The sequence below is a fragment of the Falco cherrug genome, chromosome 3 (assembly GCF_023634085.1).
Source record: "Falco cherrug isolate bFalChe1 chromosome 3, bFalChe1.pri, whole genome shotgun sequence".
In the NCBI taxonomy this organism is placed as follows: Eukaryota; Metazoa; Chordata; class Aves; order Falconiformes; family Falconidae; genus Falco; species Falco cherrug.
The window spans coordinates 108,331,539-108,356,766 of NC_073699.1; the positions used below are offsets into that span (position 1 = coordinate 108,331,539).

General features: G+C 35.9%; 1 protein-coding gene across 3 annotated transcripts in view; it reads right to left on the reverse strand.

Annotated features, from left to right (window-relative positions):
• Window positions 1-25,228, reverse strand: part of PRKCZ (protein kinase C zeta) — a 67,399-nt gene that overhangs the window by 8,172 nt on the left and 33,999 nt on the right. For all 3 annotated transcript variants that reach the window (XM_027803372.2, XM_055704516.1, XM_027803373.2), the window contains 11 exons: window positions 23,794-23,925; window positions 22,534-22,615; window positions 21,765-21,817; window positions 19,586-19,774; window positions 16,486-16,583; window positions 12,487-12,573; window positions 11,649-11,784; window positions 10,235-10,322; window positions 9,361-9,480; window positions 8,326-8,405; window positions 7,667-7,756 (listed from right to left, as the gene is read on the reverse strand). In XM_027803372.2, coding sequence (XP_027659173.1) covers window positions 7,667-7,756; window positions 8,326-8,405; window positions 9,361-9,480; window positions 10,235-10,322; window positions 11,649-11,784; window positions 12,487-12,573; window positions 16,486-16,583; window positions 19,586-19,774; window positions 21,765-21,817; window positions 22,534-22,615; window positions 23,794-23,925 — 1,155 coding nt within the window. The remainder of the gene's footprint in view (window positions 1-7,666; window positions 7,757-8,325; window positions 8,406-9,360; window positions 9,481-10,234; window positions 10,323-11,648; window positions 11,785-12,486; window positions 12,574-16,485; window positions 16,584-19,585; window positions 19,775-21,764; window positions 21,818-22,533; window positions 22,616-23,793; window positions 23,926-25,228) is intronic.

Consider the following 25,228-nt stretch of genomic DNA (forward strand, 5'->3'; position numbering starts at 1 on the left):
AGGCAGGCCACAGACCATTTCACAAATACATTGCCTCTGCAAAAACTGAAGCTTAGTCTTCCCTGATAACAGCGAGTCAGACCATGTAATTACTAAGCTTGTTAAACTTGAAGATCCTTAAGAAATTCCCGGAAAATTCTACATAAAACTAAAATTCTACCTAGTGCAAAACTGTGTTTCTATGTATGGGCAGAAAAAATGTTTTCAGGGAGAGTGAGGATAAGGTTTTAAATTATGTTATATATCTCACCACTAATAATTTTCTTTTTGGTAATGATATCAATAGACACACCATTGCTTAAAAAATAAATTGCTCTTTATTTCAGAATGAAATTCTGGTTAAATGAATTCTTCTTGCTTTCTCTCAATTGTGGAGATAGGTTTTGTTTTAAACCTAGGAAGTATAATCCACTTAAACTCCTTAACGTAACAGGGAATGTATCACCACAGAAGTTTGTACTTAAAAAGACTGTGGCTAAAATAAGAGAATGTTACAGCATTTTCTGATCAGTATTTTTGAGCTATACATCTACACCATCTACATCAACACTCATGCCACAGGGCATAAAATTGACTGTTATATGGATCAGAAGGAAGTTAGTTATCCGTATGAGAAACATTGTAGGCTAGGAGCATTTGGAACCATTTTTACCTTCCTCTGAAGCTGCTGGTATTGGCTTTGATAGACAGGCTACCAGACTTGATCATTATTCTGATCTGGTTTGGCCTACGTGGTATATACAGTTTGGGTTAGCCTTGCTGGCCACTGGAGGTCACCGCTCCTCTAGAGAAACATCAGATAGAAAATCAACATTCAAAACTCCCTCTGGAAGAGACCTCATGACACCAACGGAAAACTGACAAATCACAATTTGTTTTCATGCAACACATCCTCAGCGATAACAGCATTAAATGACAAAGCTACAAGCCTCTTAACATGTGGGTTTGTATGGAGATTGAAATGCCTTACAGAGTTTTGTTTTCATCATTTTAATTTAAAAATTAAAATACACATTAATGAGGCTATTAGCCAACCATGACATGCCTTTGGCTGGGAAAGAAGCAGATCGTCTTCCTTTCTGTTTCACAGTCTTATGAAATACTAGATGCAAGAGAGTATTTAGTATCAGTTGTAATTCTTAATTTTTTGAAATGCTTTTTTTGGTATCTGCTCATGCAAAAGCAAAGCCCAACTTTCTGTTAATGTTAATTACTGTGAAGTTGCCAGTTGGGTGAGATCGATTTTAAAGACGTGGTAGCTCTGCAGTTCGCACTGTCTGCATTCTCTCCTGCTGGTTAAAGCCACACTGCCCCATCAGCCATGCTGTACCTAAGTTGTTCTTCTAAGATTTAAACAACTCACCACATTGTTTAGGTTTTCATGCACTTTCTACACTACTATTTCCAGCAATCTACGAGCAGCTTCCAGATTTTTTCTACTTTTGAGCCATATAAGGCAAGCTAAACCACCCTAACAATAAAGTAATAATAAAAAAAATATATTCTCCTATGGATATACATCCCCACCTCCCCATCCCCTTCTTTTTTTAATACATTAGTGAATTTCCAACACAGATTCAGGTTTAAAATTCCCATTTGGACATCTGTCTCACCAAGTTACAGTATGTACTTTGGTTTACAGAAAGTACTAACTTTTCTGCAGTGAGAAATTTATTATTTTCATGCTGACATATTTAGCCGCCTTTGGTCCCAGTAAGACAGTAACAGAACTCAACAAATGAGATGGAATGGTCTGTCCAGAGTACAGGATGTGCGATAACAAACACAGAGACCATGAGGGTCACCTGGTATCACTGAGAATTAACAAGTTATGCAGCCAGGTCATCTGATAATCTCTCTTCTGAGATGGAAAAAGAAATGTACATACTACCTGCAATTCAGACCACCACGCTATTTAAATAAAACTTTCATTATGCCTTCTCCTTTTAAAGTATATACCTATGTTGCTACAAGACTGATTCATCTGTCCAAGGATGTTTTTGTGCAGGGATATGTGCTTTGTTATTCAAGGTGTCTAGGGAGAATGAAAACTCTTTAAGGAATCTAGCCCTTTAATCTGTAGGGAGGTAACAGGTATTTTCCTGGATAAACTTCAGAAAAGGCTGAACTTGTGTACTCCCTTTATTTCAGCTGTTATTTCCAATAGATCCAAACCCTAGTCCTGCTTCCTTTCAAGAAATGCTATCTGCTTTGGTGTGGCTGAAGAAATTTGGAACTTGTACGAAAACATTTCCAGAACACAATGAGGCAGCCAAGCAGTGTTTATTCACTGCAGAAATAAGAGAGCTGCTGACAAGAAGATGGAGCAATTTCATACTTCTCTGCAGAGGATAGAAAACTAGCCTATTTTCCTATCATTACTTAAAAAAGTACTATCACAGGCAAAAATCAACCCGTTTATATGATTTTACAGTTGTAAAAAGGCATTCAGTAAAATGTATACAAGCTATACAGCTTGCATAAATTTTACCCATAATTAAATTAAAGATAGCTCCAAAACCTTTTGACAAGCCACCTTAATCAGAGATCTTTTTAGTTCTGTCTCCCTTCATTCTTGACTTAAAGTCCATCCTTACAGTATTCACATGTGGATCACATTCATCATATCCTATTTGCAATTACAACAAGTTCAGTAAAATACATTTTTACAGTAACTGACGGCACGTAAACTTGAACCATTTGCTTAACTGCAGTTCAGTGTTTTATTGTCCATTAAACCAAGAGATAGATTAAAATGATGTTAACTTCAGTAAAAAGTCAAAGTTAATATGGCAACTAAATTCCAAAATATAGTAACATAGAGCAACAGTACATACACTTCAAAAGCCTTCAAAGCTGTAAGAAAACGTCATGTTTATGATGAGTAAATGTAAACAATTCTTTTAATTTTTTTTTTTCTACAACAAGAGTCAGGTATGCTTTGTCAGAATTCCTGTAGAAAGAACTGAATGACCACTTTTCTTTCTGCTCCCTTATCACAGACCCTGATGGGTCACTGCACAAGATTAGAGTCAACTGTGACTTCTTGGGTTCCCTAGTCAGTGTGCTGCTGGTATGCTTTTGAAGGCTTATCATGTTAAGAGTAAAAAAGGCTGAAAATAATTAAAAAATAGGAAAATTCATTTTGATCATGAACAAAATATAATTTTTAAGATTTGTTTGGAAAGATCTCTATGATCTTTGAATTTGATAAAGTGATCCAAAAACTGCTTCCCTCTCCTCACCCCCTAAGTGCAAGTAAAGATTATTTTACTCTTGACCAGATATCGTTCTTCCTGTGAATTCTCGTGCTGCGCTCAGTCAGCTTTCCCCCTGGCTCCAACTTCTTTGCAGGTCTGGATGGAACACTGAAGAGAGGGATCTTCGCCACCAAGATCTGCAAATTCTCTTTAAAGGTCTTGCAAATCCCTCACACTCCTATCTAACACTAAACAGTATTCAAGCTCATTAATATTCTTTTGACACCTTCTTCTGAAGAAGGTTCTCCAGCTGCAAAGAGGAATGCATTACACCTGGCATGCCTGTATGTTATGAAGTTCAACTGCATTTTGCAGAGGTCTCAGTGTTGCTGCATGTCAGTAACAGCAACATGCTTAAGCTATGAAGTCCATATGTCATTCACATGTATCTCCCCAGAACGTGCCAAGTAAAACAGGCAAGTTGCACATGTCCCAGGGAAGTCCCTTCGCCACCATTCAATGTCAAATTTTTCTTAATATTCCTGGTCATTCTTATGGGCTATATATAAATTATTGCCACTTTTGAGATAAATTATTCAAAATGTAGAACAGTAGATTTCTTACATTTAAAACAGAAGTTTATACAAACTGTATTGGTTTGATATAATATACAGATCAGTTTCATAAGAAAAAAGGGAAGGCTTCTGTGTGTTTCAAAACAACACTAACAACAAAAGCCAAATATACACAAATTTGCACTCCAACCAGAAATAAGTTACTATAGTAATACTGCCTGTAATAATTAACAAACTCTACAAATTCAACTACATTAAATGTTATTGGAGAGAAATGTCAAAATACTTAAGTAATACACATTAAAAGCCAGGCAACAGACACCAATATAATTAGAGTTCTGCATTCAAAAATAGAATTCCATAAATAATTCAGCTATGTAAGTTTTCTCTAACTTGGTAGATGACACTCAGGACTGAAAATTTCCCACACAGATGCTTACTGCTGCAATACAAGAGTTAGCATAATATATTTACTTTTCTTCCTGAGGAACAGCATTGCTGTGCAATTAGGGGGGACCTACTTCTGATATATCATAGGTCATACATAAAAATTGCAATTGTTAATCTCAAGACTCAGATTTCTAGTTTAAGGTCTACAGAGACACAGAGGACATAAGACTGTAGTAAGTAAAACTGACAATTTAGGAATATAAGCATACAAATATGGAAAAGCTACTGATTGTATTTATCAGGAAGGGAAACCTCTGCCAGATTAGCTGCAACACATTTACACAGAGTAAGTAACTTGCTTGAATTAGCCTTTAACCTGAAACTCTTACCACCACAGCAGTGGGGAGAAAAAAAATAATCTGTCGTCTAGTCAAATCTGTAGTAACACAGATACCAACATTCTAATTCTAAAATTTATACTCAGTTAAACCCCCCCCAAAGCTACAATCTGCATCATCTAACTTAAAAAAGCCAACCAGGTAAGCATTACATAAGTGAAAAGTAGTTACCACTGACCAAAAGGATTATTTGTATTTTCAACATGGGTAGGAAACCTGGTTTTAGGGCCAGGATGTCTCATCATGCTCACCACAGTGTGAGCAACAAAAATGTGATCAATCGCAGAAAAATCTTGCCTTCCAGGTTTAAGACAAGAGCACAGAAGATACAAGGAAATCAGGAAACTTTCTGGGCAGTGAATCTCAATATAACAACATCCCATCAGGTATCAGGTCTTAGAAAGCATCATGAAATAAAGTTGTAAGGAAGACAAAATTATCTCCTGCCAAACAAGAACGGCAGTATGAAAAAAAAAAGCAAAATGAATATTTAAAAATTGAAGTAAGGTAGAAAGATTGTCATCATGAGTCAGTTGTAGCTGACATTTTGACAGCAAGGCATTCAAGTGGTTGTTAAACATCAGGCTGCCTCTTCTACGTTATACTCAGTAAAGCATTAAAGCACTCTTTAAAAAAAACATACAGTGACCTTGCAGCCTTTAACTTGACAAAATGAATAAAAAAATGTTGGTACAGCTCTAGAAAAAAGGTTACTGCTTCTGTACACAGCTAACACTAGCAATGGCTTTGTTGTTTTCTTCAGCCTACAATGGATAAATACCATAAAACCAGGCACCAGGGTAAGAACAGACTTCATGCACTTAATTAAAAAAAGGTTGTGTTGGTACCTCCCTGAATGCTGTTAAGCCATCCTGTGTGCAGAGTGAGTAATCTGAAATGTTCTTAGCTGTGCCACGCACAACTCGGATGACTAACGCTAGGAAAAAAAGTGTTTATGGTATATGTGTTCACTTTACTGTTATTTACTTTTCCATTTAACTCAAGCTTCACACAAAAAATAATTTAGTCAGCATTAGACTAAGTTCCTTGCCTTTCAACTTGAAAAGATTTGAGAAAGCTTTGAAGTCTAAATCTTTTCTATTCATCACTTGCATTGCAAAGAAAATTCAAATAACTAAAAAACCTTTCCAAACTTTTTCCATTCTCTCCTGAATACACTTCCCAACACTCTTATTAGAAATTTAGCTTAAAATTTATCAGTTTTGATCCTCTTGAGCAGCACAGTCCTAATCATATTGCAAAACAGATCACCTAAATATTCCCATTAGGTTTGTTTTTTAAAATGGATATTTAATATCAAAGCTTTCAGCCAAAAAAGTAGGTAAAAAATTATTCAGAATTCAAATCAGCACAAATGGTGACCAAAAATTACCAACTGCAATTAAGAGTTTCTTCTAGAAGTAAGAAAAAAAATCAAATCCAGTCTTCTCTCTCTCCCTCTCTCCCAAAAAAATCTCTGCAAAACCAAACAGAAACCTTGCAGCACATGATGCTTATGCTTTACCACAAACTCAAGCAAGGTGCATTATCGCACCACTCAGTAGCTAACATAACAAAACAACACGTAGGCTTAAGGGAGAATACAAAACAAGGGATGTCTGACAAAATTAGGGACTGCCTTCATTACATGAATAATTTTGTAAACACCAGGTATTTTAAAACACTGGCTCCTTATGTAGTGAATCTCTTCTCTGAAGAATGTTAACAATGAAGGTCTGAACAGCAGGCTTCAAAGCAGAAATTTCATCAAGGTGTTTTCTCTCCTCCTCTGAACCACTCTCATGTTATTACAGGCACTGCCGCCTGCCTGTTTCTACACTTCCAGCAGACTTCCTAGGCCTATGGAACTACTGCACACATATTTTTTCACTGTTCAACTAGGTATTAAAAAAAGAAAATTAATGCTGATAAGGCAGTGTTCCAAATTGTTTTATTGCTCAAGCGTTAATAAACATAATAAATGTAATTTCTGTGATGTTTTTCTATGATCAAGACAGAAGCAAGCACAATTACCCAGTAACAGAAACTTCTAAAAAACAATTTCAATAAAATTGTATGCTTCCAAAACCACTGAAATGCAAGTCATCTACTCCATCATGAACTAAAAACTTCCCTCGCACCAGCAGTAATAAAGAAAACCTGAAAGTAATCATCAGAGAATCATTTTTAATAACCACACAGCTTTCAAGCCACATCCTTAAAAAAAAAGGACCTGGTTGTACTCATGCCTACTCATGTTACTAAACCCTGTTACCTACCTGAATAAACCTACTGATTTTAAAAACTACAATTTGTAAATTCAGGTTGGGTTTTTTTTTCCTTTTTAACGTATTATAAGTAGTTTGCAAATGCTTTATGTAACCGAAGCACCTCATCTCCCATGGCTGTATCCAAACTGGTTTCATGACACTCTACCCAGTCTACTGGCTGAGTTAATCAACCACTAACCTTCCTGTCAAGGCAGAAAAGGTTTCTAATCACAGCAAGAGAGATGAAGTACCGGGATAGCATTCCAGCGGGCTGTCTTTGCTAGGCCACACTTCCTCATTCAGTGGAGGCTGCAATGTTTACTCATCGGACGATATGAAATGAGAACCCAGAAGAGTAAGGCACTGAACTCTGACACTGGAAATCTGTGCAGTCCTTCACTCTACAATTGCAGGCACCTTGCGTGTATGATGAATGATGAATAAATTTTATAGCAGCAGAACCCAGTGCATCAGTTTGCAGACTCTCCAAATAGAAACCAAGGAATAAATTATTCCACCAATGCTTTAGTATTTTTTTTTAAATTTTTTTAAAAATTTAAAAATTCATCATCTTAAACACAATACCCTCAAGTTGTAACCATTCTTAGAGTTTGGAAGCAAGCCAGATTTTTGGTCATGAAATAAAGCTCATTTCCTTTATGATCATGAAAGAAAGCTTGTTTCTCCATCACCTGGAGAAAGCAAAATAGCTTTTGAATTTATGGAATTGAATTTCACTGTTTGTAAAGGGGTTGTAATATATGCACACAATTAATAAACTAAAAGAATCTATTCCTTTTGAACACATATAAAACAGAAGTAATTATTTTTACCAGATCCCAGTCTATGCTGCGGAAAAACGTATGAGACTTGATATCAGAAAATCCTGTCTGTGGCTGACAACCAAGCCTCTCTTTGGGATCCTGCAGAAAACACAGAAACTCGTATTACATACTCTGCAGCAGTTACAGTCTGTGTTTGTCAAAAGCCCACATACGCGACTCCAGCATTCCCCATTACTATGCAAACTGCTGCTAAGATAAACATATTATGGCTATCAAGGGATCTTCATTCTTTTTTTTAAAAATGAAGTTTGCTTGAAATTTCATTTTAAAATGATATTTTACAACCTAAAAAACCCCATTTATTTAATAATGTATAATTCATATCCTTCTTTTCTCCATTTAAAATTATAATGGTTCTATGGATTTCAATCAGCTCAATAAAAGAAACAGTTAAGTATTACAGAAGAGTTTATAAAGAAACCTATAGTTATTTTTCCCAACTAGCTGCAGGCTTTTAAGTCAAGTATGTGCTATGGAAGTCCCTCAGTAAACTAGCAACTGAGAAGTGGGTTTCTTTAACATACAGGATACCAAGGTTTTATAGACTTTCCTAGGAGTAAGCAGATTAACTTCTTAACTGTATTGCTTTCAAGAGGAAGCTCTGACTACCAGATCTTAGATGCTAAAAATAAGAGACTGTTACTTACCTTGTTTAAAAATCCTTTTAATACATGGGAAGCCTTGACAGAAAGGAACCTTGGAATCCGGATTGGCTTCTCAAGAATAACTGTTAAAGGTTTAAAAACAGCAATAAAAGGTTTTTGTTTTAACATTGCCCAGGATTTCAATACAAACATTTTATTAGTTAAGAACATTACCATTTGGAAAATGGGAAGATACAGTAATTGTTTAAAATAATGCAAGCAAAAGCAGCTACAGTAATTCAAGGCACTGTTATACGGACATGTCCTAAAAAAACCCAACCATTAAGCTTCATTACCTTTTTCTATTGTTTGTAGTATAAATAGGGAAGAAAAACTTTTGCAGCATCCTCAGTATATGGAAAAGCATGATTTTAAGCAGGAATTGATTTAACATTAGGCTTGTCAAGACGTCCATGGCAGTTTCTGTCACATAATTGTAGTAACTAGTTTAAAGAATGGTTCTACATATTAGGGAGGAGAAAGCAATTTCGCTATTCCCCAAACTGTTACTGTTTCTGTTGTAATAAATATGGCAAGTATTACTGCTTTTTTTAAGAGCAATTCAAACATCACTAATCCTGAGGGGCAAAACAGTTAAGAAAAAATTGTATTAATCACAAGTTAAAAAAAAAAATATCAAATTTTCTGGAACAAAACTATAAGTTGATATACTATTGTCAAGAAAGATCCTCCTATGCTCTCACTGTGCTTTAAAATTCATTCCTGGCCTGTGGACTCCCTTCTAACGAAAACACCTTTCTACACAATTTCTGTCCATTATTTCCAAAATGCGGTCATTTTAAAGAAATATTTTATTGTCTGAAAAAGGCTTCCTAATTCCAGAGCATTTTATCTGACTCCAACAAAATCAATTCCTGGGATGAAGAACTGATAATACTGGGGCCCTTTATCTACAGTAGATCTAGAGGCAGCTATAGGATAACAACGCAGAAGGAAAACCTAACTGTCCTGGAACTACTAGTTTTAATTATTTCTCCCCCAAGAACAAACAAAAAAATAACATTAAAATGACTATACCTTGGAAGAGGTAATCTTCAGTGTTCATGTCTGGATTGTCAGTAATAATATCAAAAGGAGACCTTCCTGCCATCATTTCAAACATCAACACACCGAGAGCCCACCAGTCCACACTGAACCCTGTAAGTATTTGCAGAGCAGATTTTCAGGCAGGACTCCTTGAACTTAGGTGTTTTCTCTCATAAATGATGATTAATCGCCTGGTTCTATAAACTACTGAAATTCTCTACTTTCACTGAAGCCACAGGCATCACGATTTACACCGTCACTGGGTGACATTTGAGAGACCTTTCTGAACTGGGATTACAAATGTAATCCGTATAGGTGTAATCTGTATAGTCTGCCAGACACCAACGCTTCAATGAAAATTCAGTGTATTTAAGCTGAGAAGTTCCAGATTTTTATTTATGCTGAACATTTTAATTTTAGTATCTTATAACTAAAAGACAGATTCAACCTATTGAGCAGATCAGTTCACAAATAACAATACTGGTTAAAAACATCATTATACTTTTGACTTCTGCATGAGCAGTAACTTTGCTATAGCATTCTATAGCCTTGCCTGGTGGATAACAGTAGCTGGGCTGTCAAGTTCTTCAAGGAAAGGACTTTGTTTTGCTACAGTATCATTTAATAGTCATTTTTCAGGCAACATATGATTTAAAAAGAAGCTGAAATGAGCGACTGCAAGAAGAAAACAAATATAACCTTATCATTTCAGAAAAAATTAAAACTGTACAATATACATTCAATTGTCTCAACATAAAACAGCACAAGAACGTGGAAATTAAGAATAAATGTGTTTCAAGCAACCTAGAACTAGAACTTTTCTTTGTGATTTGTTATAATTACAAATCGTTTAGTCACAGCTTACCATATTCTTCTCCTCTGAGGATCTCTGGTGCAATATAATTTGGTGTCCCACAGAAAGTGCTTGTAGTGTCACCAGGGCCCAAACCTTCCTACGTGCATAAATCATTTCATAGATTAAAAGCTGACCTCCTTTTCTGGGAATTTCCCTTTATTAGACTTACAAAGCCAAGTTACTTAGGGAGTCTAAAGACCTTCCTTTCAAAAAAGGCAATGATAGAGCAAAATAAATACTCGTGGTGCACAAAGCCAGCTTATGACTTTACAGCTTACCTTCAGCCAATTAATTGATAAAAACTGAATCACAAACACATTTGTAACAACATTTTGCTTACTGTTTACAGATACACTTTAGTTCAATTCAAATCAAAGTTACACAATTTAGATCAAAACCAACATGGAAGTCCTTTTCAAACAGATGTTGGGGAAAACCTTCACTTTTTAGGAATGAAGAACTCAAACTTTTACATAACTGCTGCATTCCAAGTGAAGCCCCACAACCTGTGCACTTTGACAGTGGTGAATCATTCTAGTCCAGCATTCCTAGAAACTGGTGCAATATCTATTCTGTGGAGGGAGTGAGACGAGCTTTCCTCATTATGTCACCATAACATGCCTTAACCACGTTCTGAAATAAGCTAAGTAAAAATTAGTATTATACACTCAATCCCTGGACTTGTAAAAATCAACATAATACCAGATACAATTTTAGCTTCAGAAACTTAATTCTCACACACAAACAGACCAGACTTTAATGTCATTTCACAAACTAGCCAGAAACAGTGTAGTAAGAACAAGGAGACTTGAGGTCAAATCAACAGCTCTAAGGGGACAGCAGAATTCTGGTCAGATTAGAAACACTTCAGTCACATCTGGCATTCCAACTTTACACATCTAATTTTTAAAATTTAGTTTTTTCTATTGACGTTTTCTTGCTTTCCCCTGCATCACATTACGTACATGCCACACTTTACCAGGTGCTTTGAAAATAATGCTCTCTAAATCGCCTCTCAGCACCAAAGATTGCAGCCTAAGAACAGCGATACTGGACAGCCCCTGTTGGTTCATAATGTCCAGTCCAGCCCAGAGAACGATGAATGCAATTCATACTCACAGGAGCACACGCCATAAAAAGATGGAAAAGACCCTTTCAAAAACATACTTGTCTTAAAGATAGATTTTCCGCTTGGGTCACGCAGGAAAAACAGATAAAAGAAATGAGCGACCCACATAACTTGAAATACACAAAGGAAAAAAAAAAAAAAAAAAAATCACAAAAGTGGTTCTATCCTTCAACAGCCATTTTTCAGAATAAAGTTCCCATTCCACAACCAAATTCTGGGTTCAGCAACATGAGCATTAAAAGAGATATACTACTGAATGTCAAAGTGACAAAAGAAAGGTAAGAAAAATCCTACCTTGCACATGCCATAATCTGTTAATTTGATATGGCCCTCTGCATCTAAAAGAACATTGTCTAGTTTTAAATCTCTGTAGATTATGCCTCTTTCATGTAGGAAGTTTAGAGCAATACAAATTTCAGCAGCATAAAACCTGAAATTACAAAGGAAAAAATTCATATTAGCATTAAGATTGTATAAAATCTGGTACAGTTAAAAAAATCTGTTCTTAAAATACAAGTTTACGGTCAGCTTTTATCTGTCATTTGGTATACCGAAACCAAGCTACATTTACTCGTAAGGACACTGACCTCATATATTGTAAAGTCACGCCTTAAAGTAATATGGGAAATTAGATATTTTCTTAATTAGTAAAGTGAAAAAAAATTTCTTTATCCTGCAGATTTTTTCCTGAAAATTCCACGTATGACACAGAAGCCCTGTGTTTTCAGCTTACTAAGAGTTACACTGAGACTTTGTGTAGTGCAAAGCCATGCAGAACAGATTTTTTGTCTTCTCCTACCAACACCATATTAATTCAACCTAAGATGAAAGTAAGCAGTTACATCTTCTATCAACAGATCAAAGAAACGTTACCTAAATATGAAGCAATAAACAGAAGTAAATAGGACTAACTGTTACTACTTATCAAATGCTTGCTTTTTTTAAAAAAAATGCATTCAAAATAATAAAAGTAACATATCTTCCCAGGGCAGAACCTTCTAAAATTAAGAATAAACCTTTTGTTCTTTCTTTGCTATTCATCTTCTTTTATGGAATAAAGTTTGGAAAGCATTTCATACAACATTAAAAAACTACAACCAAAACAATCACCATAACTGCGTTAGTAAAATACCTTGCATGTTCCTCGGGAAGTTTCCTTTGCCGTTGCATGTGAAACATAAGATCACCCCCGTTTACATACTCTATGACAAGAAACAATCTGAAAGTATATAATACAATTAATGGATTCCAAGGAAAATCTCAAGAAGAAAACCTATTCTTATCCTTCCAATTTGAGCGATTTTCACTTCCGCTCTTGATTCAGAGTTCTAGGTTTCTATAGTTACAGAAACTACTTCAGAGAAAAAAAGAGAATGCTTATTTGATCCATATTATGTAGGATCACATCCTTTATTTAAATGCCAGACTAACTGGAGAGGAAAGGCAGCTGCATACAACAGACTACTACTTGGTGTGAAATCTGCAGAACTACTTAAACAGTACAGAAGACAACAGCATTTGCCCAATATAATAAGGTACTCTGCAATAGATGTAAAAAACCCGCCAACCCTAAGCATATAATGATAGCGATTTCTTTAAAAATTACTTAGAAATAATAACAAAATCACAGAAGTATGCTAAAAGATGACACATGGCAAAAATGAAAGTTTATCCAAAAAAGGTAAAATTGCCACTCCTTTGAAAAAAAATGTAAGAACAACATAGTTATGCAATTATCTCTTCTTCAAAGATGTTGATTCTTTTGAGTTTTACGGAATAAAACTCCACAATATAAGATTTGCTCAGTGAGTGCACTGCTTTGACTAACAACACCTGAAAAAAATAAGCCTGCCTGAAACAATGCTGACCATTTAAAATAAGTTTTAAGATAAAAAAACCCCAAACTTTAAAAGATGCAATTTAAATGCAAACCTTTCTTACTCAGTGTTACTCTGCTTGACTAAGTCCTTTTTTAATAGCCAAGCTGCAGCATTACATCTGAAAAGCTTTGCAGACGAGGTGCAGTTCATATACACCTAAGTCACCAAGGTTTCCACATGGGCAAAATCTGAAAAATCTCATTTGTGTTTCTGATACAGTTTTGCCACTAAAAGGTCACCATCTTTTAAAAATTACTTCATTAACAGTAAGTAATGAATATCTGGCAATATTACAGAGATCAATATGTTTTGTAGGATTTGTGATAGCAATTAAATATGTAACTATGAAGCTTGCTGTTTGTGCTGGTTCAGTCCCTGAAAAGCTCAGATTTATTGAAAGCAAGATGACGTAAGACTCACTTAGAAAAACGTAACCCAAATTTACTTTAAATAAAAAAGTTTTATCTGAATAGCATATGACACAATCTTTTTTCCATTTAAAGTTACATGATCTAGCATATTATTAATATACACATACAAAATTATTTCTGTTAAGACTATGAGCATCACTGAACTCTTCCTGACACACTGTTAAGAAACATACTGTCTTTCCTGGAACAAAAAATTTGTGTTCCGTTTGCATAGATAGACTGAGACTACAGAATTTGAGGACTGAGAGAATCAATTCACTTATGTCTATTATTTATCAGAGACTAAAACTAAATTTGGTGAGCTAGCAGGAGGGATAATGAAATCCCACCCTGCCTTGACTTTGCCAAGACCTTTAGCTGTAGAAAAATGTGAATTAAAAGAAAGCGTGATGGACCCACTTGTGTTACTCTCTACACAGCATATCCACTAAATGGAAGGTCTGGACACAGAAAGGTTGCAGTCTCAAGACCTACTAGATGCTCTGTAGAACAAGTTTTTGAATAGTCTTCTCAAAACAAACAAGAGAAAAGTCAGTAGGGGAAAGAAATACAGGTGGAATCAGCCATATAAAAAGACTTCTATTACAGTTCGCAGGAAAGGTTTCATCCTTGGGAAAAGATGATCCAGGCAATGCTGCCAAGGTCAGAGACACCTACAGGATAGAAACGTGCTGAGTGAGAGTTTCTTACGAAGGCTGCGGCTATCCCAGGAGGCACTATTTCCTTATACACTTCATTTTCCATGAGTTGAAAACTCCTTTCCATATATCCACACACTGGAAAACATTACATTTGGAAAACACATGCTCCAGTCTCTCAGATCATTCTAACTGGTAACAATTAAAGAAGATTTTTATTTTCTTTGAAAAAGATTCTTCACTTGAAACACTGGCATTCAGTGTTAAAAACTGAAAAGGTAAACCAGGAAAAATTATTGGATACAACCCAGCTTGCAAGTCTTTCATTGGCCTCACCAGAAGAATATAAGCACTAATTTAAAATTAGATAAACAATAAATAGCTAATGCTTTTTTAAGCATTTATAAAAAAAATTGTATTTTATTACAGCATTCCTGGTATTTTTGCTTCCAACTTTCCTATCCTATTTAGGAGCTTCCAATGTTTATCCCCATTCAGAACCTGCAGTTTAAAGCTCCCTGTGTTAAGTTACAATCAAGCACCTAAGTGTGCGAAGACTGGCAGTCCTTGCTGGTTTTAGAATGATTTACTCAAACACCAATGGTTTCGCTGGACGGAGGTTTCAGATTGTTGCCACCTTGGAAGAGACTTATCTGGAAATTCAGGGCAAGCCCAAGGCACGTATTTTATTACAGTAATAAACAAACATCACTAGTATCTGAAACAATGTAAACAGCTACATTTAGCATCAATTACCACCTTTAAGGACACATTTCTTTTATCTTAAAAATTTATTTAAAATTATACTTAAGAGAAAAAACATGTTCTTTTCCAACATTTCCTCCCCTATTAATACACTTATACACAAAATGTTCTTGTAATACAGCTTTTTTCTTTGGGCCAGTTAACACAATCTCATGTTGATGAGTTTATTCACTTGAAATCAGTTTCGTGCTTCTCTGTTCCTGTAATGAGGTCAGAATCGTGATTTTATAACATCACAGCTACAAACAAATTGTGTATTCATGTCATCATGACTATATCCACGGCAAATGGCTGAAGTTATAAGCAAAAACCTAGTTTCACCACAAGGAGAAGCTAGGCTGGAAAAACAGACTCCTAAAGATACAACAGGAATACAGAAAGCTTTGACTACATTCAGCATATATTTTTTTCTATTTCTGCTCCTTGAGTATGTCAGAGTAACTACCAAACTGGCATGCAAAGAAACTTCATAGTGCTGATTTTGGTCTTTTTCTTGTTTGCGTTATTTATAAGAAGCCTCCCTCTCAATACTTCACCCTGCCTGACCACTTGAATTTTTGTATTTTGTGTTAGTGTAAATGACTAGATAATCCATGAAAACTTCCTAAATTGTTTGCACTCTACACAGAATGCCACTCAAGTAAGCTGGATAGAATGACTTTCATCTCCTGATTATGATACATATGGCACCAGGCATTATAAAAGGTTAACAGTAATCAGGTGCCTGTAAAAACAAGAATACCCAAACCACAAAACCCCCACATATCCAAACAGCCCAGTGACATACATGAACACGGGCATGAAAGTTCTTCATGATTTTCCTCATATTCCAATTGCAAAATAAGAAGCAAATTGTCCCCTTTGGATTTTGCACACCAGGGCAAAATAAAATAAATTTCAATGTATCTAAGTATCTTATTAAGCACTGTTTCAATTAAAATCACATCATTGATCAGTATGTGCTAAGGGCTCATAAGCCTCACAGGTAAAACATACTTCATACACATGTAGGTTTAAAGTTATTATTGAAAACTATGATTACTGAGCAGCCCAACTCTTATGCTGTTTTGAAGAACAGAGAACTACAGTTCAGACTTCTGAGAAGTGATTCGGCTCTCCTCAATAGAATCAAATATTATAAGCTCTGTTTTACCCCGCTACTATCCTCCTATTCCTGAAGTCACACAGCCGGTGGTGCTCAGGAAGACAGCGCACAGCTCCTCCTCCTCATTTCCCTTCTCCCTTTGGATCATGACCTGGAAAAGCCTGCCTTTTTCTCTACACGACACTGGCTAATGATACTAATGCTTCCTTCCAAAAATTACTACGTGATGGCAGTGGTTACGTTTGCTTTATGAGAAGCAGTTAGTACAATGATCAAGATTTTCAAAACAAAATAATTTCAGATCTTTCTTACCGACTTGTTGTTTGAAAGCATGAATGTAAACCAACTAGGAATGGGTTACTGGATGCCTGTTCAAACACATGTTTCTCTGTCTGTACCCAATCAATATCCTGAAATAGAGTAATTGAACAATCAGAACTCCTGCTGGATAACCACTGTGGGTATTCCCAGAAAAGAAATTGTGAACATCTATGCTCCCTTACATATACCGTCATTGTTACATATGTTCTTCAGAAAGACAACCCCCCCTAAAATCTGGAGGAAGTTAGAAAACATTTTAATTAAATTACATATTCAGGAATTTCTTAACCATGTAGAAAGGTCTGCACAAAATTTAAGCCATTTAAAAATATCATACATCTGCAATATTTGCTACACTGCTCATACTGCTTCATAGAAATAAATTGTCTGAGCTAAATGATCCCAAGGCTGCTGAAGCAACTCATGCTAGTTACACAAGCAATGTGACTCTCCAGTTTTTAAAAGGTTCAAACAAACTGAACTTTGTTTTCTCATCTGAAACTCAAAATTAATTCAATGAAACTACCAAAACCCGATTAGTTTGTACAACCAAACCCATTCTTAAAATTATCAGACTACCTTTAATACTTCAAGAGGGAGAAGTCCTGAATACCCAGTGCAATACCATATAATAAACATCTATCAAAATTTGAAGGATGTTAGCATAGTACTTCAAAGTTCAGATCCGAAATAACAAAGCAATTCATTTTTCATATAACCGTACCAAATGTAAACCTTAAGTACAACTGATTTTAGCAGTAGATATTTACTCCTCATGCAATACACCGATCATGTTCCACCCTGCAAACACTCAGTACACTGCCATGTTACATTACTGGAAATGTAACTGTTCTAAAAATTCTCCATTTCCAACAGATATTCCAGCTTTCCAACCTATCTGGAGACAAAAAACACAGAAATTGAGAAACCAGGCCTTCCCTTCAAGGATAATTAGGCAAACTAAAGTCTCAGATGAAATCAAGAAACATCACCATCAGATCAAATAAATCTGTTAGGTTTTATACTCACACCCTCCTGAAGACCTAACACGTTGGAAGGTTAAACCTGGGTCCAAACATGAGCCAAACATCCAGTTTTGAGTAAAACAATAAACATGTCCACTTCTTTTTGTTTTTACTGAATGAGCTTCTCTTTAACAGTCTGGAAAACTCATTGATTATTGCGCTTGTGTACTAGTACATCAGTACTACACTAGTGCACTACTGCTAACAAGATTAGAAAAATGTTCATAGCAGAAGCCCAGGTATTTGATTTGCTTCAGTTTCCTTTAGAAAAGAATGCTTACCACTCCCCAGCAACAATTCCATTACCTGGAAAGCACCAGCCCGTTTAAACATACTTTCTATGTAATTAATTGTCTTTCTCCATGAAAGACTTATTAGGTGAAATTTCCATTACTTGCAACGTCTCATGCTTTCACAGAATTCAGTGAATTTCCTATCAATTCCCAGAATTTCATTATACAGCCTACCTCATAGAAAAGAAAAAACAAATAGCTCTATCTTCTATGCAGTTATCTATGAGAGCCACTATTCAAGACAGACTTCTCATCTACCTCCGATTCTCAGGAAAAACTGCGTAACCCATTAATACTTCTCCTTAGTTTCTACCTTCTTGGAAAAGCATGTGTTAAAGAAAATAGTAAATAAACCACACAACAATCTAATCTTTGGTCAGAAAAAAACCCCACCAAGCACGTGAGCAAGGCAAAGTATTTCAGAAGAGCTTGACAACTTTACTGTCCTAACCCTAGCCTCTGGAATAATGACAAAAATGGCAGCAAAAGAAACTGATTGAAAGTACCAACAGAAGTAGTACTTAAAACAATGTGGTTTGGGTTTTTTTCCAACATCCTACTTCCAAGAAATCCAGCCTTCCTAACAGTATAAAATACAACATCGTCAGCTTAAAAATTGTGTTCTGTTTGAAAAATTCACTTTCTATTGTAACAATAGCTATATAAGAAATTCCCTATGAGGTGAGACTGATTGTCCATCTCTTTTTTTATTTTATTAAGAGCCTGGGATTCCACCCGCAAGGATGACACAGTACTTCTTTATTCATCAACTCTTTACTGGTGTCATACTTTCTGTACCCCATCATACACGCTACCACTCCTGCACGAGCATGTCACGCTGCAGCACTCCAATAAAGCTGGCAGCCTGACAATGCTTCTTGTCGTTCCATCAGGTGTCTCAGTAGTTTCATCAGAGCTGTGGTCTGACCACGTGCATTCCAGTTACCCCATCCCCTGTTCTATTACCGAACACAGCAGGTTCCAGTCTAACAGCATTGTAGGTGGTTCAGATCTACCTTCCTTGCTTGTTGTGATTGGTTCATCACATTTATGAAAAAAATAGGATGGATATGAAATCCATACCTTTCAAGAAGCATGACAATTACAGGAAAAAGATGAAGGGTTGGTTGGTGGCTTTTTTTTCCCCTGAAACTTGTGCATTTGAGATCTTGCGTTAAAAAAAATTTCAACAGGATTTTGGAAATAATCAAGAAATGCAGCACTGATTTCTGTGGCAGACAAGTATTTTTTACAAGGCAGTTAAAACATAGTGACCTCAAAGGGCAGTAGCATAATTTTTTTTAACCCATGGAAAAAAAAAATATTCCAGAGTACTGTGTCACTTGCACGTAAGTCCTATAATTCTGACTATAAGAACACAATTTCAGCCCCTATTTGAATTACAGATAATACTTTGCAGGTACGTTCATTCACCTTGGAAAACATCTTTGCTTTCTTTCAAAATTAGGTGCCCAAATTCGACCCTATTTATCTCACCATTTACAGATTAGCACATTCAGGTTGGAATACTTTTCACGTGCATTCTACTAGGACTATTGAAAATTGTTAATTGTTATTAAAATAAGGGACATTTCTCTCAGATTTAGTCTGGTGCTTCATGCAGACAGTTGATGACAAACGAGTTCAAAAGTCATAAAACTTCTACATGGAACTGCTGTCTAAAACCTTAGCTGCTTTCTTAATGGAATGTTTTTTGTTAAAGCATACTAACTTTTTACAATATGTAACAATGCAATTAATACAGACTTTTACCTCATCATCATGGACCAATTCTTTTTTCACTACTTTCATAGCATAAATTTGATCATTCTTTTTTAACCGAACTAAAAGAACTTTGGCATAACTTCCACGTCCGATAACTCTGATTAAATCAAAGTCCTGTAGTCCAAGCCCCTGAGAAATCTTAATTCCATCCATTCCGTCAATGACTGGTTTGATATCCTGTATAAAAAGAAACAGATGCTAGAAATAGAAGACATTTTCATAACAAGTAAGTATTAAAGCAAAGAGGTCTTCAGCCACTGGACAGAATTTGCTGAGTTTGCTGGCCATTGTCAGTGGCACACAGATCTGAATGGCTGATTGTAACACATCTGTTTAGAAATGATCGGTTGGTATTGGTTTTGCTCTTACTGAAAGTTGCTGTGTTTTTCAAGGTAGTAGTTTGTTCAATGAATCATTTACATATTCCCTACTTGAAAATGGAACGCAATGCCTTCAGAAATTAGGCTTTATTTAAATTCTTGAACTGCAGGCATTGTAGAAGAGTGTATTTCATATTCTGACAGATATTGTAGTACAAATTAATAAAGGCTCTCTAAAAAAAAAAAAGAGCTGATAAGGAAGCAGTAATTTGCTAATTAATGTACCTGTCTGTTTCAGTTTAGGCAAGAGCTGTCTGTAATAAGTTCACTACAGTTTTAATGAAAATGAAAATTTCTAATAGGTGCCTGGGAACATACAGCAGCAGATACCAATTTCTCAAATGCAACAATCTGCAGGAAATACGCCAATATTAAGAATGTTATTTTGAAATTAATTAGTTAAAAATATAAATTTTATCTTGACTCCGCTGAAATTAGATGTGAACATGTGAGACTGAAAATCAGGCTGTTGAACTAGACAAATGCAGCATGTACTCTGACATTTCATGCCTCACCAATATATACAATGCTTTAACATACTTCCACGGCCTATTTTTACCTGACCTCATAATACTGTACTTGTAGGCAGATCAGCATTCTGCTGAACTATGGAAAGTATTTATATAAAGAATCTTGATCTAGGATTGACTGCTATTAGAAGAGATTGCTCAGAGCTTAAAGATTCTAGTCAACAAAGCTCCCAGAATGCCACATCCTCTCTGTAGGATACCTTAAATTATTTCAGTAAAGCTCAAAAGCAAGGTGGGAAAATCAGAGCAGCACAATTCAGAACAGGTGAGCAAACAGCACCTAGCAATAATTAAACACAAACAGCATCTACCTGAGCACTAACTATATCTCAGCAATTCTAGATAGCAATTAAAATTATCTGTGGTGTTTCAAATTTATACCCTTCCAACTCTGAATCTGAGATAAAATCTAGACATATGTCTGAAAGTAAGGCAGTCGCTTACCCAAGAGCAGGAACTACTCAAGTGTAAAATAATGGTAGTGACAAGTATTGTCGTGAAGGCAGAGGTAAAAAAAGGTGAAGGCTTGTTAAAAGCAGGGTATCAAACTAACTGCTAGCGTTCTGCCGGGTGCATCCTATTTATTTGAAATATGCCAGAAGCCTTTTTAAAAATAATGTCTTAAAGCTCTTTAGAATTAAAATGGATTGAGATTTTTCAAACTGCTTTAAGGGAGTAACGTTCTTGGTATGGAGAGATTGTATCAGACCGACTACAAAAGAGCTGAAAAACAGAGTTTAAGTGTATGTTATTCCACTTGTATTTCCACAAGAGCTGTCTATAAATTATTAGGTATTATTTATACGAAATATTTCAGAGAGCTCTATAGTTAATGTATTATCAGACTGAAGCAACTTTCACAATGATAGCTGGTAGAAGTAGCCTGGGGGTGATAAAGGCTGTACATCCATTAGAGAGAACAGACAAGACAATGTCAAAGCCACCATTGTTGCAAAGACCAATAAAGTCAAACCCTCTACTAAATCACTGTTGCCCCAACATGAACGGAGGGGGAAAAAAAAAAAAGAACAAAGTCTCTCCCGCATCATAACTGGGATAGAAAGAGCTGTAAATAGAAGAAATATCAAAAATCTATCAAAAATGCTTAAAAAAAAATAATCAGTTTTCACAAAGAAAACCCAGACTTCTTTTTTCAAAGGTAGCCGAAGAAATAGGACAAGTAATTACCTATTTTATAAAGAGCTGTATGATTGAGGGTGTGCAAACATGAATTACAAAAACATTTCTAAAACATACCTCAGAGTCATCTTTAATGTTGTCATGTTTCCGGTTTGAAGGAATGTAGGGAACTGGAAAAGGAATCAAACAAGTTGGTCATTATTAAAGACCTTAATCAGAAATAATTTAAAAAGTTGATAAATGGAAGGTTGGTTTAGTAGCTTAGGGCCAGAAGTTCACTTCAGATACCAAGGGACAGCTGACCAAATTTTTTCCACTTTATTCTTGTAATTCTGACAGCAGATCCTAAGGGCGCTGTAGAAACAACCAACTCTGAGACAGTAAGAAATCCAACGATAAACCTCTGAGCTCCTAACAGTATCTGACAAAGGCCAGAATAATTTTGGAGAACGGGTATGATAAATGGGCCCTTAAAACAAGACAGGTTAAACCATCAAAAAATATTAATCTAGAAAGAACACTCCAAATTACACAAAATTAAATACTTAAAAGTCTGAGGGTGCACTTATATTAGCATCACAGCTTGGATCTGAAGTGGAGGGGGTTTGTTTGTTCTAAAAACTAAATCCATTGTTGCCAGTTGCTCTGTGCTTTATTTCACATTCTGGAATGGTTTTGGAGCATACGAATTTAGGTTGAAATCAAACCAGAAGATATGCTTCAGAAGTACATCTACTGTAACAGAGTCCCTAACGAGCATTTAGTCCATGGGACTAAACTAGAGATAACCCAAAGTAAACTTCAAAAAAAACCAAACAGGAAGAGTTGAAACTGGGCCTCCAAACGGGGAAACGTATGAATTCCAATTAAACAACAAAGTACTCACTTCCATCAGTTTCTTCTGAAGGGAGGTCAACTTCATCATTTTTATCATCTAACTGAGGTTCCTGGGAAGGCATGACCGAATCCTTGCAAAACACAGAAGTTACATAGGAAAAAACCGTTGGTTTATGCAGTTCCTTTTTAAGTATGTCGTGCCACATAACTACAATATAATGAGAAGCTTATATTTGCATCTTCCAGAATGGAAATTGGATTTGGCAGAAAATATTTCCTGATATTAACCTTTTGTAATGCATTATAAAACCCGCCTACCAAAAGCCTAAATGCCATGTCAACCATTCTCAGCAACTGCAACAGATATTTAGCTGTTTTCTAGAAGTAAGATTAGTATATTTTATTGTAAAGTTCAAACTTTAATTCTATTTAAGACTCCTGAGTCCATTTCATATGGAACTGCAACTAAGGTAACACTCCAGCATGATGTTACACACTCAATTTAGAGCACTGGCATATTCCATAATTCCATAAATCTGTAAAGATCACAATACCAAATAGTTTTACAGTATGTTTGGACGCTGCTCTCATTCCCAACTCATTATGAGACATGTAGGACTATTCCAGTAGGTATAGCAACACGCATAAAAAAATTGGCAAAGGATCTAGTCATGTCAAGGCACGTCACATGCAATACCAATAAAGAAAAATACTGGTTAAAATTTTGAGTTAGAAAAAACGTGAGGCAACCACCTGTGAGACACTGGTTATAGTCTGCAATGAGTATGGGGAAGGGCTAATATTCAGGGATACAGACGCACGTTTATAGCCAAGGAAAGACACTAGCATTGCCACTGGAATGAGGGAAATGGAGAGGATGAGGAAGTACCGGAGAAACCACGAAGGCAAGACCATGAAAGCAACAAGCCTTTTTACAAGCAGTAGCGCAAAACCCATGCAAGCACTTTAGTTCTTAAAACATTCCCATAGGCTAGAAGGAACCAATGCCAAGACTGTCAGTGACAACTCTTTTATCCATATATAAAATGCAATATGTCTACTGTAGAAGTCAAACTCAAGCTTGCTCACACTTAAATCGTATCACAAGTTTCCTTTTCTCACTTTTCCCAGACTGCTCACAATCCAAAGGCTTGCCCTCCATAGTCATTTCAGGAACTGAAAACCAAATACCACCGTGTGTCATAGATCTACAGCCATACACAGCATTTAAATACTCAGGATGCACATCTACAAACAACAACACGGGACACAATGAAACATCTTAGCTTTATACAGAACACAAACTTACCATATGCCTTTTGCAGGTCAGTGGAACAAGTATATGACAACGTTTATGGACCAACAATTTGCAGTTGATACACTTGTAGCCTTGCCTTCCGAGACCCCATATCCTTTCACCGCACTGGCCACAATATGCTCTCTGAAAGGCAGAATGCATATTATCAATTCAGTTATCAATTATTTTCTGTAGATGAGTAGTTATCTAACAAGAATCCACCCAACAAGAACCTATCCTGGTCACCTCCTAACAGATGTTCAATAATAATTCTTTTTAGAATATCCAGGGTTTCCCTGCTAGCTGAAGGTTACACTTTATACTTAAGAATTCAGCTAAATGCAGTCCTTTTTTAATGGATGTTAAGAAAACAAGTATCTCCAGCATATGGAACACATTACAGCCTAACATTAGCAAATTATTCTTAGAGAATAAATATATTTTGAGTTTCAGATTCTGACAGAGGTTACCTAAACAAAACTGACAGGACTTGCACTACATAATTATGCATGAAAAACACCCAAACTGGAGAACACTGGCACAAAGTGTTAAAAAAGACAAGTTAAAAGTATGAAGAATGTTCAATATCTGCACCTATATACTTTAACAGTGGTAAAACGTCAGTAAAACTCATCTAACAAGTCTGATGTAAAACCTCCCTATGTTGCACTATTTAATATAAAAAAAAATATGGCCTTTTTTATACATGCAACAAAATGGCATCTGAATAAATTAAATAAAAATGAGGACAAATTAAGAAGCCAGACATTCTACTGCTGACTTTAACAGGGCAGATCTTTAAATAATTTTTCCAGTGGATGTGCGCTGTGGTCATTTTATCCACTTCACCCAAAATGCCAAATAGCAATCTAAGATTCTTCCATGCCAAGAAGTCACCTAGTCTCAGCCATCCCTCCACACAGCACACAGGTTACCAACAGAAGACTTAGTCACTATTCCCTACCTGCAAATTTTCTACAGTAATTACCGTAACAACCTAAGACACGGCCTATCATTTTGCAAGCTGCAGATGAAGTCCTGCACTCATCCTCCACTTCAGGCTTAGACAGAACTCTGCAACTGTCCCAAAGCCACAAAACAGTGGAACTCTGTTCCTCCTAGCAAACGGCAAGTTAGAGTGCGGTTATTCAGATCCTCAGACTAATGAATCACACACGGTGTCCCGCCCAAAAGTGTTAAGCTACTATAAATACTTACTAGTAGTATTAGAAAACATTAAAAAATAATAGAATAATGATTAAAGAATGGATAATTTTTAAGAACTATTTTCTGTATTGCCCTTCTCATATTTTGACAGTTGTAGAAAACAAAACTTAACTACATCCCATTCATCTGTACAGCCAGTCCTCCTTGATTAGGAGAAACCCAGACTGCACTGCTCAGGAAAAAAAAGCCAGCCAAAACCCATACTGCCTAATAAGAGAGG